Source organism: Chrysochloris asiatica, unplaced genomic scaffold, assembly GCF_000296735.1.
Source record: "Chrysochloris asiatica unplaced genomic scaffold, ChrAsi1.0 scaffold00064, whole genome shotgun sequence".
Classification (NCBI taxonomy): Eukaryota; Metazoa; Chordata; class Mammalia; order Afrosoricida; family Chrysochloridae; genus Chrysochloris; species Chrysochloris asiatica.
This window is the reverse complement of record NW_006408582.1, coordinates 7,550,303-7,563,448: the sequence shown is the minus strand read 5'-3', so window position 1 is coordinate 7,563,448 and position 13,146 is coordinate 7,550,303. Positions and strand designations below refer to the sequence as shown.

Sequence of the window (13,146 nt, the reverse complement as noted above, 5' to 3'; positions counted from 1 at the left end):
GGTCAGAGAAAAAGAGGAAGACCCCCAATGAGATGGATTGGCCAAGTGGCAGCATTGACGGACTCAAGCATGACAACCGTAGTGAGGTTGCCCCAGGCTCAGGTAGTGTTTCGTTCTGCTGTGCATAAGGTTGCTATGGGTCGGTACCAACTCTATGGCACCTAACAACAGCAGCAACAATATAGATATATGGTGGTGGCTGTGTGCCGTGGAGTCGGTTCCAACTCATAGTGACCCTGTACGGGTTTCCGAGGCTGTAAATCTTTACGGGAGCAGAAAACCTCATTTTTCTCCTGCAGAACCGCTGGTAGTTTCGAACTGCTGAACTTGCGGTTCGCAGCCCGATTCATAACTACTATGCTACCAGAGTACAATAGTATTATTGCTTGCTTACCATGTGCCACATGGTGTGGTAGGCACTGCCCATGCTGTTTTACTGAATTCAATGTATTTTTTAAATTTCTGAATTCAATGTATTTTAAGCTCGTTATAAAAACAAACAAAAATTTGCCATGAAGTGGATTCCAACTCATGATGGCCTCATGTGTGTCAGAGAAGAACTGAGCTCTAAAGGGTTTTCAATGACTGATTTTTCTATATATTGCCAGGCCTTTCTTCCAAGGTACCTTTGAGTGTACTTGACCTTCCAACCTTTCTGTAAGAAGCTGAGCCAGCAGGGACAACAACCCTATTATACAGATGAGGCAATATGACCGAGTGAGGCTAAGGCTGAGTGATGCAACAGCTAGAAGACAGTAGACTTGGAATTTGAACTGCCATCTGTCTAAAGGCAGCCCCAGAAAAGAACTGGTGACCCAAAGATACAGATGACAATTAAGGGAGCTTGCCGTCAGGCCTCCCAACTCACCCACTGACAAGATCTCCCGGCATTTCTCACACTGGTTCTTCATCTTCAGGCATCCTGTAGAGTTGCGGCGCATTTCCCTGCACACGAGGCCGGTATCATTGTTTTCTGGAGACAAAAGTGGGAAGATGCTGTCATGATTCAGAAGAACAGAAATGGGTCACACCTATTTCTCCGAAACCTTCCACATGGCTATGTGGCCCTTTCAGAAAGTTCTGTGATCAGAGCAGACCAGAATTTGGTGTTAATTTGCAGACCTGGCCCTCTGACCAGGGGTTCCCTCTTAAATGGCCAGGAGGAGGTCCAGATCAGGATATGGTCCTTGTCTACCCACTTCCAGGCTATGTTCACATGGCTCCATCAGCTGGGTGTGACCACCCTTCCCACCTCTCCATCCACCCCTAATGTTTATATTCTCTTTGGCATCATAACATACTTTGCTCTGCGTTTTATATGGCTCATTTCTCCTCCCCTAGTCAGTCAGTGGCGCTGCAGGATAATGCACTGGTTGGTGGTTCACACCCACCAGTTGCTCACTAGAAACCCTATGCAGGGTCGCCATGGTTTGGAACCAACTTGATGGCACTTAACAACAACAACAACAGCAGCCAGTCAGCAGGGGATAGTGGGTTTGTAAGTTAAGCCATAGACTGTGAACCACATAGTGGGCAGTTTGAGTCCACCAGCTAAGATAAGGCTTTCTGCTCCTGTAAAGATTTATAGCCTTGGAAATCCTGTACAAGGTTACTATGAGTCAAAACTGATTCACAATAGCCTGTCAGCAAGCCCCTTGACAGCAGAAATGGGATCCTCCTTGTAGCTTTCTTACAGGTCTCATCCATTATCAATACACAGCAGAAGCCTTTTAGTTCAAGGCTCCTTTGTATTTCCAATCCATTTCGATTCAAACTGGGGTCAATCAAACCATATTTATCAACTGAATAAAGAACATCACTACTTGAAGTATCTACTTTGCTTTCCCACTTTAAATCAGTTGCTGTCAAGTCACCTCTGATCCATGACAACCCCATGGGTATCAGAGTAGAACTGAGCTACGTAGGGTTTTCCATGGCTGATTTTCATTAGATCACCAGATCTTCCTTCCAAGGGGTTTGTGGGTGAACTTGAACCTCTCCAACCTTTAGATTAACATTCAAGCAACTTAATCATTGGCAGCACACCCAGGGGCTCTTTTGGCCACTTCAGATTCCATTCATTCAAAAATATTCACTGAGTAGCCATTTTGTAGCCAAGCCCTGAAGTTACAGCCATGAACACTTTCCTTAATTTGTCACCAATATGTGAATGGCCTCACAACAAAGCTTTGTTGATCTCTGGAATAAGAGACATAATAGTCAATGGAATACTTGGCAGTTGCTAAGAAGGAACATGGTAGACTGGAAAGATCAGGTTCCAAGGCTGAATTCCACTTATCAGCTGTGAAACTAGGGCACATTCATTTACCTTTCAGACTTAGTACACTCCTTCCAAAATGGGGGTAATACCATCCTCCGGGGGTTGCTAGAGAATATTGAGACAGCACACACAAAGCCACCTGGCATAGCTATAGCATCTCATGAGGCTGGTCAGTGCTCAGTAAATGGTTAGTTCCCATTCCTTTCTATGAAAAAAAGACATCTTTCAAACCTGTTGCAAATTCCCCCATCAGAGGTTGCTGGGAGACATTCATGGCCTGTTGAACGTCCTGTATCATGTCAGAGAAGGACTGGAAGAAGTTCAGGAAGTTCAGAGGTTCATGATAGAAGAAAGGCATTGTGTTCCGGACCACACGGGATTTGGGATAGAAGAAGTGAGGCTTATGAAGAGGACTGTCATGGAATGCACTGAAGGGTGAGTGGAAAAAAGGCTTCCAGGGATCGGTCCTGAAGAACCTGCTCTGGAATAGCTCGTCCATCACTCTGGACACCTGGCTAAACCTGTCCTCCATGGCATTCAGCATGTGGTTTTGCTCCTGGTCATTCTCCAGCAAGGTGTCAACACGATCACCATCCATCCAGATGTAAAAGGGAGAGGCCTGGTTTAGGAATTCCTCAAGCTGCAAGAGGCAAAATGGACCACAGTTAGAAGTGGCTCATTAAGGCCACAGTCCTCAGCGTCAACTTTTTGTTGAGACGGACCAGACCTGGCCCCCCACTGTCTCTTCATAGTCACAACAAGTAACCAAGAGTCAGCTGGGAATGGCCTCTAGGTATCCAAAGTAGTAGGTCAATATCATTGTCCTTCCATTCTCCATTGGGACAAAGCTTAGAGACACCTGCAAGGCCTCGAGACACAGGAGACCTATCACTTCCAATTAGACCACTGTCATCTTTGGTGTCCAGGCTGGGCTGAGCACCAACTGATATGACTTCAGGGAATGACAAAATTCATCTGAGTCTCAACTCAGTGAGGTCCCTCCTTGTGCCTTGTTGTTGTTAAGTGTCAGTGACTTGAGTCAGTGTCCCTATATAGCAGGGGTAGGGAATGTCTGGCTCTCAGGCCATATGAGGCAGGTGAAATCATTTGGTCTGGTCTGCTAAGGCAACCACAGTTCCATCTATCACATTAAGGGTGAGTTAATCAAATGTTTGAACTAATATAGCAGGCTAATTTTTAAGTTGATAATTGTGTATGCCCCACAAATGATGTTATACATTTTGGCAAAAAAAAGGTTCCTCACCCCTTCTGTATAGGGTTTCCAAGGAGCAGCTGGTGAGTTTGAACTGCTGACCTTGCGGTCCAGTGTTTTATCCTATAGCACCACACCAGGACTACTTCTTATGTGGACACAATTATATTATCTAGCCAATTACTTCAGATAAGAATCTACTAAGAGCAAATAGTGGGCATGGGTACATCTACGTTTCTGTATTCATAGCCGTTGTGTTGTTTGTAGGTGCTGTTGAGTTGGTTCCAACTCACAATGACCCTGTGCACAACAGAACGCAACACTGCCCAGTCCTGCACCATCCTCACAATCATTACTCTTGAGCCCACTGCTGCTGCCACTGTACCAATCCATTCATAGCAGACAGTACCAATCAATGATAGAGTCAGCTCTCATCAATATGTAGTACATGAAATGAAGCGTATCTATCCTGGACTACTCTAATGGAGTCCTCATGTGGTGCTGAAGGATAAGCACTCGATCTCCAGGTCAGTTTGAACTGCAAGGTTGGCAGTTCAAACTCACCAGCTGCTCCTTCGAAACCCTATTTAGGGTTGCTATGGGCTGGAATCGACGATACTTAACAACAATTCTAATGAGATAAAAGGTGGTCTACCCTCTTCCTGACTGATGCTTCCTCCAACAATGGCCTGGATCTGTGGTCAAAGCTGAGGAAGCATTTTTTCCCTTGTTGTTGTTAAGTACTGTCAAGTCAATTCTAACCCATAGCAATCCTGTATAGGGTTTTCAAGGAGCATCTGGTGAGCCTGAACCACCGACCTTGTAGTTCAAACGGCTTTGCAGTCTGATGCATTAACCCATAGCGCCACATCAGGACTACTCTGTGATAAAGACTGGACACTAAAAGGTGACCCACTCAAGGGCAGAGTCCTGTCTCTGCAAGCCATCTTTCCCACTCAGAGAGTTGGCTGTGCCCAACAAGCATTTCCCCTTTCACCTGGTGGCCAACTGCGGGAGAGCCACTTCTGCAGATGCGAGTGTAGAACTTCATGCAGGTCTGTTTCAGACAGGGTTTACACTCTTCCCAGAGGGCTGTCATGGTATCGTTGCACACCTCTGGAGACGCCTTCAGCTTCATTTCAGTGTTCCTGGTCACCTTTACAGCATCCTACAAGCCGACAGAGACCAGGTCAGCCACTTGGAAACCACCTCATTCCCACTCCCAAGCCACCCAGCCAGATCTTCCTCCTATCTGGCCAACGGGTCCTCACCCCTGCTTCGGCTCACATTTTCCTTCATCTGCCTACCTGGAATTCCCTCCCCACCTATCTCTAAACATCCTCTCACCCTCCAAGACCCATCTGTCCATTAAAGTCTTTTCCAACTGCTACAGCCTAAATGGACATCTCCTATCTCAGATTTATTGCACAAACAGTCTTAACCCCCAGAATCTAGCTCTCACATCAAATTTTCTGTTCTCAACTTCTGGGTTTTAAATGTTATCTTCCAAAGCATCTAGAGACTCCTGGAGTCTAATTTTTCTATTGTACCTCCATGGTCCCTGGCATACAATGGAAATAGATAAGCTTTCAAAACCAAAATCACTGCCACTATCAAAACTCTTTAGCATGCCTGTATCATTTGACCCAATAATTCTATAAGAATCCATGCAATAAAGAAAAAAATGCTTATGCCTAAGGATATTTCTTATATTGTTAGTTTATGACAAACAAATACTGGAACTTATTCAGAATCTCAAAAGTAGAGTACAAGTTAAGCAAAGTATAGCACATACAAAGGTAGATAGTTGTACCATTACAAGGGATGTTTGCAGTACATTTAAAATATTATAATAAGCACTTTTCTTGTTAAAGTTCATAATTTGAATATCATTGTTGTTAAGTGCCATTGAGTCAGTTCCAACTGATAGCAACGCTGTATAAGGTTTCCAAGGAGCAGCTACTGAGCTTGAACTGCCAACCTTGAGGTTCAAACCGACCTTGCAGTCCAGTGCATTAACCCACAGTGCCACACTAGGGCTCCTATTTTTAATATAGCTGTTGTGACATATATATAGGTGTGGAGCTATAGGATAAGTACTGGACCGCAGGTCTGTTTGAACCACAAATGTTGGTAATTCAAACTCACCAGCCGCTCCTAGGAAATCCTTTATAGGACTGCTATGAGTCAGAACTGACTTGACAGTACTTCACAACAGTAACAATACATATACACAGACATACACATATATATATGTATGTGTGTGTGTGTTGTGCATTAACCTGCAGCACCACACCAGGACTCCACATATATATTTGTGGTTGTGTGCCATCCAGTTGGTTCTGACTCATAGCAACCCTATATAGGATTTCCGAGGCTTTGAATCTTTACAGGAGCAGATGGCCTCATCTTTCTTAAATATATATATATATATATAATATGGTGGTGGTGGTGTGCCGTGGAGTCAAGTCCAATTCATAGCCACCCTGCATAGGATTTCTAAGGCTGTAAATCTTTTCAGGAGCAGAAAACCTTATCTTTCTCCTGTGGAGTGCCTCATGGACTCACACTGCTGATGTTTCAGTTAGAAGCCCAGTGCGTAACCCACTACACTACCAGGGCTCCATATATACCATCCCTATGTACAACAGAAGGAGTCCTGGTGTGGCTCTGTGGGTTAGTGCGCTAGACTGTAAAGTGGGTTTGAACCTCGAGGTCGGCAGTTCAAGCTCACCAGCTGCTCCTCAGAAATCCGATACAGGATCACTTTGGTTCGGAACCAACTCAATGGCACTTAACAGTAACAACATGTACAACAGAATGAAACACTGCCCAGTCCTGTGCCATTCTCAAATCATTCTTATGTTTGAGTCCATTATTGTAACCACTTTGTCAGGTCTTCCTCTTTTTTAATGATCCTTAACTTTACCAAGCATGATGTCCTTCTCTACCAAGACTGATCATCCTTCCTGATAACATGAGGCGTAGTAGAGATTTAAAAAAAACAACACAAAACAATGAATTAAATCTAGGCATCAGGCTCTAGATTAGATCTGTAACAAAACAAAAAACAGACCCAGGATCTTACCCACTTTCGTAAGCTTTCAAAACTAATAAATCTTCTCTATTACTTCACAGGTGGACTGAAGGTCATCATGGCAACTCAGCAAGGAGCTCCACAGATTATGGGTTATCCCTCCCTTCCCTCCTGCAAGGCTGGTCAAGGTGCCAGACTTGACTGTGGTCACCTGGCTCCTCCTTACCTCTTTCTCCTTCTTGGCTTTCTCTAAGGTGTTGAGCAATGTCTGGCGCTCATCATCTGTTTGGTCCATTAGGGTCTTTATTTCTTTCAAACCCTTGACAGCGTTTTTAATTTCATCATCAATGTACTTACTCCCCTGGGTGGACATGTCTGTAACAGAAAGGCAAGGAGGTCGAATAAGGTAGAAGGAAGTGATGTGCAGTAAGAAGAAGAGAACCATGGCAGCAGCTAGAATGAACAGGAAGGGGCTGTCCAGGCTGAAACCCCTGGCAAGCAACCCTGCCTATGAGCTTCCCATCACAGCATGAGCCTGAGGCTCAGAAAAGCAAACCAAGGGGGTCCAGTGCCCCCAGGGGAGGGACAGCAGCACTATGCCCAAACACTGTTCTGTAGCTCTTCAGAACAAGTAGGGTCACAGAAGAAATGTCAGAAGAAGAAAAGAAATAGAGTGCAACCTTTACAGCATTAACGCATATTGTTCTGTTGGATACAGATCTTTCCAGAATTTAGCTTAAACAGGCATTTGTATTTGTTTGTTCCAAGGCACTGTGCTAGCTGGTGGGGATAGAAAGATGAATTAGCAGGATCTTTCCTCAAGGAGACTGCTCAAGACACATCCTCTTCTTGTGACAACTGCAAAGAGAGATGTGTAATCCAAGGACCAAGGAGTCACAGTCCACATTCATCTAGTATGTATGCTGTGCTAAGCACAGAGCTGACATGTCACATGTATTGTCTTTAGTACTCCCATCATCACGCCCATTTCAAAAATGGTGAAAAGGAAGTGTAAGGAGATTGTATCCCCTTATATGGCTAGGATGTGGTGGGGCCAGGACTCAGACCTAGGCCTGATCTCAAACTATGGGCTTTTAACCACTAAAATTAAACCTGACCAACGGTCACCGAGTTCATTCTGACTCATGGAGACTCCCTATATTTTAACCACTAACTCAGAAGAACGGATCAGCTATTAGGAGGAGGGTGGAGGGAAGAAAGGATGGGTTTCACGAAAAGACCTCTCTGTAATAGGACACCATCAAGCTGAGTTCTGAAGGATGACTAGTCTTCATAGGATACTGCATATTCCCTTTCCTGCCCGTTGTGAGCTGAAGCTATGAAGCATGACTACATAGTTATGTGAATGGGAAGGTGGAGGACTGAACAAGGTGTACGCACTAGGGTAAAATAGAAAGGGGTGATCATTAAAGATTCAAAGGGTTCAGAGAGGGTTCAGAGACAGCTGCATGAGGCAGGAGTGGGAGCTGGGTTTTAAAGGTAAAGGAAGATGTAGCCAGCTGAAGGAACTGGAGCTGAATGAAATGCAGCAGCCAGAAGGGGTTGGCCTTGCTGGGAAATGTCAAGAGGCCACAGCATCTTAAGCCAGGGAGAGACCCAAGCAGAGGAAATCTGACTCACATAAGATACAAATGGAGTTCGGTGTGGTGCTGGGGGATAAAGAACCGTACCACAAGGTCAGTTTGAACCACAGGGTTGGTGGTTCAGACTCACTAGTTGCTCCTTGGAAACCCGATATAGAATCACTATGGGCCAGAAGTGACTCGACAGCACTTAACAACACACAAGATACAAATTGTCATTCACACAGACAATTATCACCTTGCTCAGCCAGAGAACCAGCTCTGGGCCAGGCATTGTACTAAAAGGAGCGAGCCTTCCTATATTGCTGAGGGGTACCACCCAACGTCTACTTACCCTGGAGCTCATTGGCTGAGATGGGCTCTTCTCCCAAGACCTGTCCTTTCTCCCCACTCAACAGCAGCCCCAGAAGCAGCAGAGGAAGAAGAGTCTTCATCTTGCTTTCCTCTTCTTCTGAAATCCTAGCACGTCCCTGTGTGTAGAGGACAGAAAATTGTCATGGTAACCGACTAAGCAGCTTTCCAGCTTCCTGCTCAGCCTGCTGCCTGCAGTAGCTTCCAAGGAATACAGAGCTCGGAAGTGGCTGTTGTCACTGTATTTTCATCTCTGGGGAAAATTGGTAGAAATGACTAGACTTTTCATTGGAAGCCTCAAAAGAAAGACAAATATTGTACTAGACCATTATTGTACAAAGTCAAGAAAAGGTTTTCACACTAAAAGAAACATTCTTTGATGGTTACCAGAGGTGGGAGGTTGGGAATAGACATGTGTTAACTTGGGTGAAGGGGAAGACGATACACAACAAGAGGGAAGTGGGTAAAAAAAATGATGGGGGCAGGGGAAGACTCAGTGAGAGGTGTAAGAGTTAAAGGCAACAGAGGTAAACACTGTTAAACACACAATCCTGCAAAATGGTGATCTACGAGTACATACAAGGATAGGCACACAGGCTGAATATGTATGTGTGGGAGGGAAACTAGGAGTAAATCCACAAATGTATAAAGGTTTAACAGAGTATGTTTATATATGGATGTTCACCTTTGCTACAAAATATCCATGAATAGGGTGAAGCATAAGAAAGAAAGAAAGTTCAGGCAGTAAATACAAGGCATGAACTACACAAGACAGCAGCATAATGTAAAAGAAACAAGACCTGGGAGTCAAGGGACCTGGGCTCAATCCCAAACCCGCCTCCTTCCCAGATAATAGCTCTGTATATGGCTAAGCACAGCATAAGAGCTTTATGTATCTTGGCCTCCTTGTATAGAAAGTGTGTCTATCTGATGATACCTACTCCTATATAACACTGAAAACACCACCCCATACTCACTCATCCATCCATCCTGTTCTTGCTTCCCTTCTAAAGTGGGGCTACATCCCAAACTCGGATAAATCCTGCACAGGCATCCTCACCTCAGCAGACATTACTAATCCATCACAGCATTACTCTCTCCCCCCACCCCCCCAACACACAATCTCCTTGCCACCTAAAATTTCTTGTCCAGAGGCAGAAACAAGCCAACCCTTTGTGTTGGCACAGAATATTAAACCCATTTGGGAATTGAGCCAGGCTGCATATGGATTTGGGAGTATAAATAAAGAATACAGCAAGGAGAGGGCAGAGTGAAGGAAGGGAACCACAAAGTCAAAAGTCAGCAGAGACTCCATGGAGCAGACTTGGACCCCAACACTTCCTTTTGAAGGGCTTGTGCTTTTGTGTTGCCAGGTACCTTTGTAAATGCCCTTTGCCACTACCCACAGACCCGTGTGCCCGGCACAGTGCTCCTGCCACCATGCTGCCAGCTGCCCTGAGCCAAGGGATCTGAGCCACAACCCAAGTCTTACACAATGGACGCAAGATGTTGCTCAAAGCAGAACTTTCTCCTTCCCATGCTCCACTGCTTATCTAACCAGGCCCATTTCCCATAACAAAAAGGGGAAAGAAAGGTCCCCCTTCTGTTTCCTGCAATTGCTCACATCAACAAACCACTTTCCTATCATCAGGAGCATTTATACACTTGGTAGAACAGTCATAAAGAAAGCCTCTCAGTAAGGTTCCTGAACTGTGGTTCTCACAGCAAACCCACAGATAGGAGAAAGAGCTGGAGCGGGGAGAAGAGAGTGGGTACACCAACTTCTCCAAAGACAGGGTGGGTGGGCAGCTGGAGACAGGGAGGCCCCATGCTGCTCACTGAGGCCTGAAATGCCTCAAGCAGGGACAGAGTCTTTGTCACGCCAGAGAGATAAAGCGAGCAAGACACACACCTCTCTGGGAGACAACTCTGACAGCAACAACTCCTAAGAAATCCACACAAGATCCTCTGAAGAAGGTTCTGACCAGAGAGAGGGGCTGGGACCCTCCAGAAAGGGGACGTAGAACTAGTCAAAGCTAAGAGTACTAGATGAGGACTCCAGAGACTCAGCTGTTTGTACAGGGTTTCCCACCAGGAGCCTGGGAACCTTAGTTAGCCATTAAGCTCAGAGCTGGAAAAGGAATCATTCCCACTCAACCCCTTTGCCTTTCAGGGAAGGTTGAAATCCAGACAGAACAGGGCTCCAGAAGGCCCATAGTAAGCTTATGGCAACCCCAGGATGACACGTCATCCCTCCTAGCTGCCAATCCAGGGTTCTTTCCTTGACAAAGAGTCACTTAAACTTCTGGGGGCAGTTTTCTTCATCTGTAAAATGGGCATAACATATACTTCAGAGATGGGAGTATGTTTTATAAACACAATGGTCTTATATAATCATAGTAAAGTATAACGAGCTGAATATTTGATCTAGGACAATTCTGTTCATTGGCTATAAACAGAGGGGTAACACCTCTGTAGAGGAGCAGAGGAACCAAAAACAGTTACTGTAGACAGGCTGTCTCTGTACTGTGTGGCTTTGTCTTAGAGAAACTGCGGGGCACTCCCCAATGATCTGTTAAGAGCTTCTCAAAGTTTCAAGTGCCTACAAATCACGTGGGGACCTTGTTAAAATGCTGATTTCGATTCAGTGGGTCTGTGGCACAGCTCCGTACTCTTCTTGTCTAATGAGTTTGCAGATGATACTGACACTGGTCCAAGGGCAGCCCTAGAGAAATGGCTGCACAATTCAACTGTTCTCCCTTTCTACAGACTGGTGTCCCCTGTCCCCTCCAAGCCCCTGGGCCTACCACCTGCTGTGACTGGAGGAGCCACACTGAGGTCTTTCTTTCCCCATCACTACTGCACAGCCTCCTTCCACCCAGGGAAGCATAAACCTCTCAGTCTGGCTCCCTCCATTAGCATCCCTGTGGGCAATGGTGCAGTGAAGGGGAAGACAAGGAGATTATGAAAGGTAACAAGGTTACCTTTGAGAACAGCTTTCTTCCACGCATGCCCCCCTAGAGCATTGAACTTACCAGTTCCCCATAATGCTCCCAGGGACCACCTCCAAAAGTCAGGCAGCACCCCAGAGATCATTTAAAGAGCAGATGGGCCAGTGGGGAGGGCACAGAGACCTTAAAGTGAGGAGGAGGTATAACTAGCAAGCTGCGGGTGCCTGTCTATCTTACTGTCTCCCTAACTATAACAAAGCAAACCCCCAAATAAAAATGAGTCATCCGTAAGCCACACTACTTACAGGTAACAATGAATACTTCCTTTTATTTTCTATGCATTTTCATACACCCATCATCTTCAAATGTCTTTTTAAAAAACCTATGTTCTAGGTTGAGCTCTGGTGTGGCACTGTAGGATAAGCACTGGACTGGTAATGAGAGGTCTGCAGTTCAAACCCACCAGGATGTTTATGAATTGGAATGAACTCGACAGCACACAACAACAATAACAACATGTTTATGGTTACTATTCCATTTTCTGAATTCCCCTACTTTACTTGACCATTCCCATAAATGTGGATGTCTAAGTTATTTCTAATTCCCTATTATAATTCATACTCTTGTGTGTCTCCTTCTGTAGTATTTTTTTTTACATCATTAAGACCCTTCTAAATTAAATTTAAAGGAATTTAAAAAATTTCCTTATAAAAAAAATCAGCTTCTTTGCTTATTCTTATCGCTATTGTTAAGTACCATCAAGGCAGTTCCAACTCATAGAGACCTTGTATAGGGTTTCCAAGGAGCAGCCGTGAGGTTTGAACTGCCGACCTTGTGGTTCACATTCACCTTGCAGTTCATTAAGTCCCTAAATTCTGGAAGGTCAAGAAGGCTTCGGTTCTAGTACCAATTCTGATGCTTATTTGCTGCTTAATATTAAGTGTGGCACTGTAGAATAAGCACTGGGCTGCTAACCTCGAGGTTGGAGGTTCAAACCTACCAGCCAGTCCTATAAACTCCGACAATAATAACATATAGAAAGTCCTAAACCCCTAGGCCTTTGATAATTATCACTAAAATGAGACTGTTGTTTTTCTATTAGACATCTGAGGTCTGAGGGATCAAGTTGTATCCCTTTTCTCTACTGCACCTTGGATGCATTGAGAAGCAGGTGGCTGTCCATATGTATTAACTCTAAACAACATACTTATAAACACATTATCCAGAGAGGTGCAGAATTTACAGAAAACAAGATGAGTCATACCTGCAAGCCAACAATATAGCGGAGATCAGCACCTTCACAGAGATGGGGCCGGTGGGTCTACAAACTGATCCCAGAACCACCGCTCGCTAGCTGTATGGACTGGGGCAATCCATGTCCTTTCTCCAAGCCTCAGTTTCCCCATTTTTGTACAAGGGTATTCATTACACCTGCCTTACTTATCTGACGGAATTATGGTGGGAGTTCGGGAGCCCAAGGATAGCTGAGTTTCCGTCTGTGTGCTGACCCGGCATCCCAGGGCTCAGCAGTTCAGCACCTGAATCAGCTGCATTGTGACGGGGCTCTGGCCACCTCCGTTCCTGGGGTCACCTTAGGCTCTCTTAAACCCAGATCAAAGAGCCTTTCTACCATCTTATCCCCGAACGGCTGCCACCTCCCGCCCGCCCTTCTGTCTGGTGTAGGCTCTGCACAAGGATAGGAAAGATCG

At 45.2% G+C, this 13,146-nt stretch overlaps 1 protein-coding gene across 2 annotated transcripts in view; it reads right to left on the bottom strand.

Moving 5' to 3' along the window:
- Nucleotides 1-8,569, bottom strand: part of CLU (clusterin) — a 25,170-nt gene extending 16,601 nt beyond the window's left edge. For both annotated transcript variants that reach the window (XM_006864354.1, XM_006864353.1), the window contains exons 1-5: nt 8,470-8,569; nt 6,758-6,906; nt 4,492-4,662; nt 2,513-2,921; nt 869-973 (exon numbers count right to left, since the gene is read on the bottom strand). In XM_006864354.1, the coding sequence (XP_006864416.1) occupies nt 869-973; nt 2,513-2,921; nt 4,492-4,662; nt 6,758-6,906; nt 8,470-8,569 (934 nt within the window). The remainder of the gene's footprint in view (nt 1-868; nt 974-2,512; nt 2,922-4,491; nt 4,663-6,757; nt 6,907-8,469) is intronic.
- Between the last annotated feature and the right edge of the window lie 4,577 nt (nt 8,570-13,146).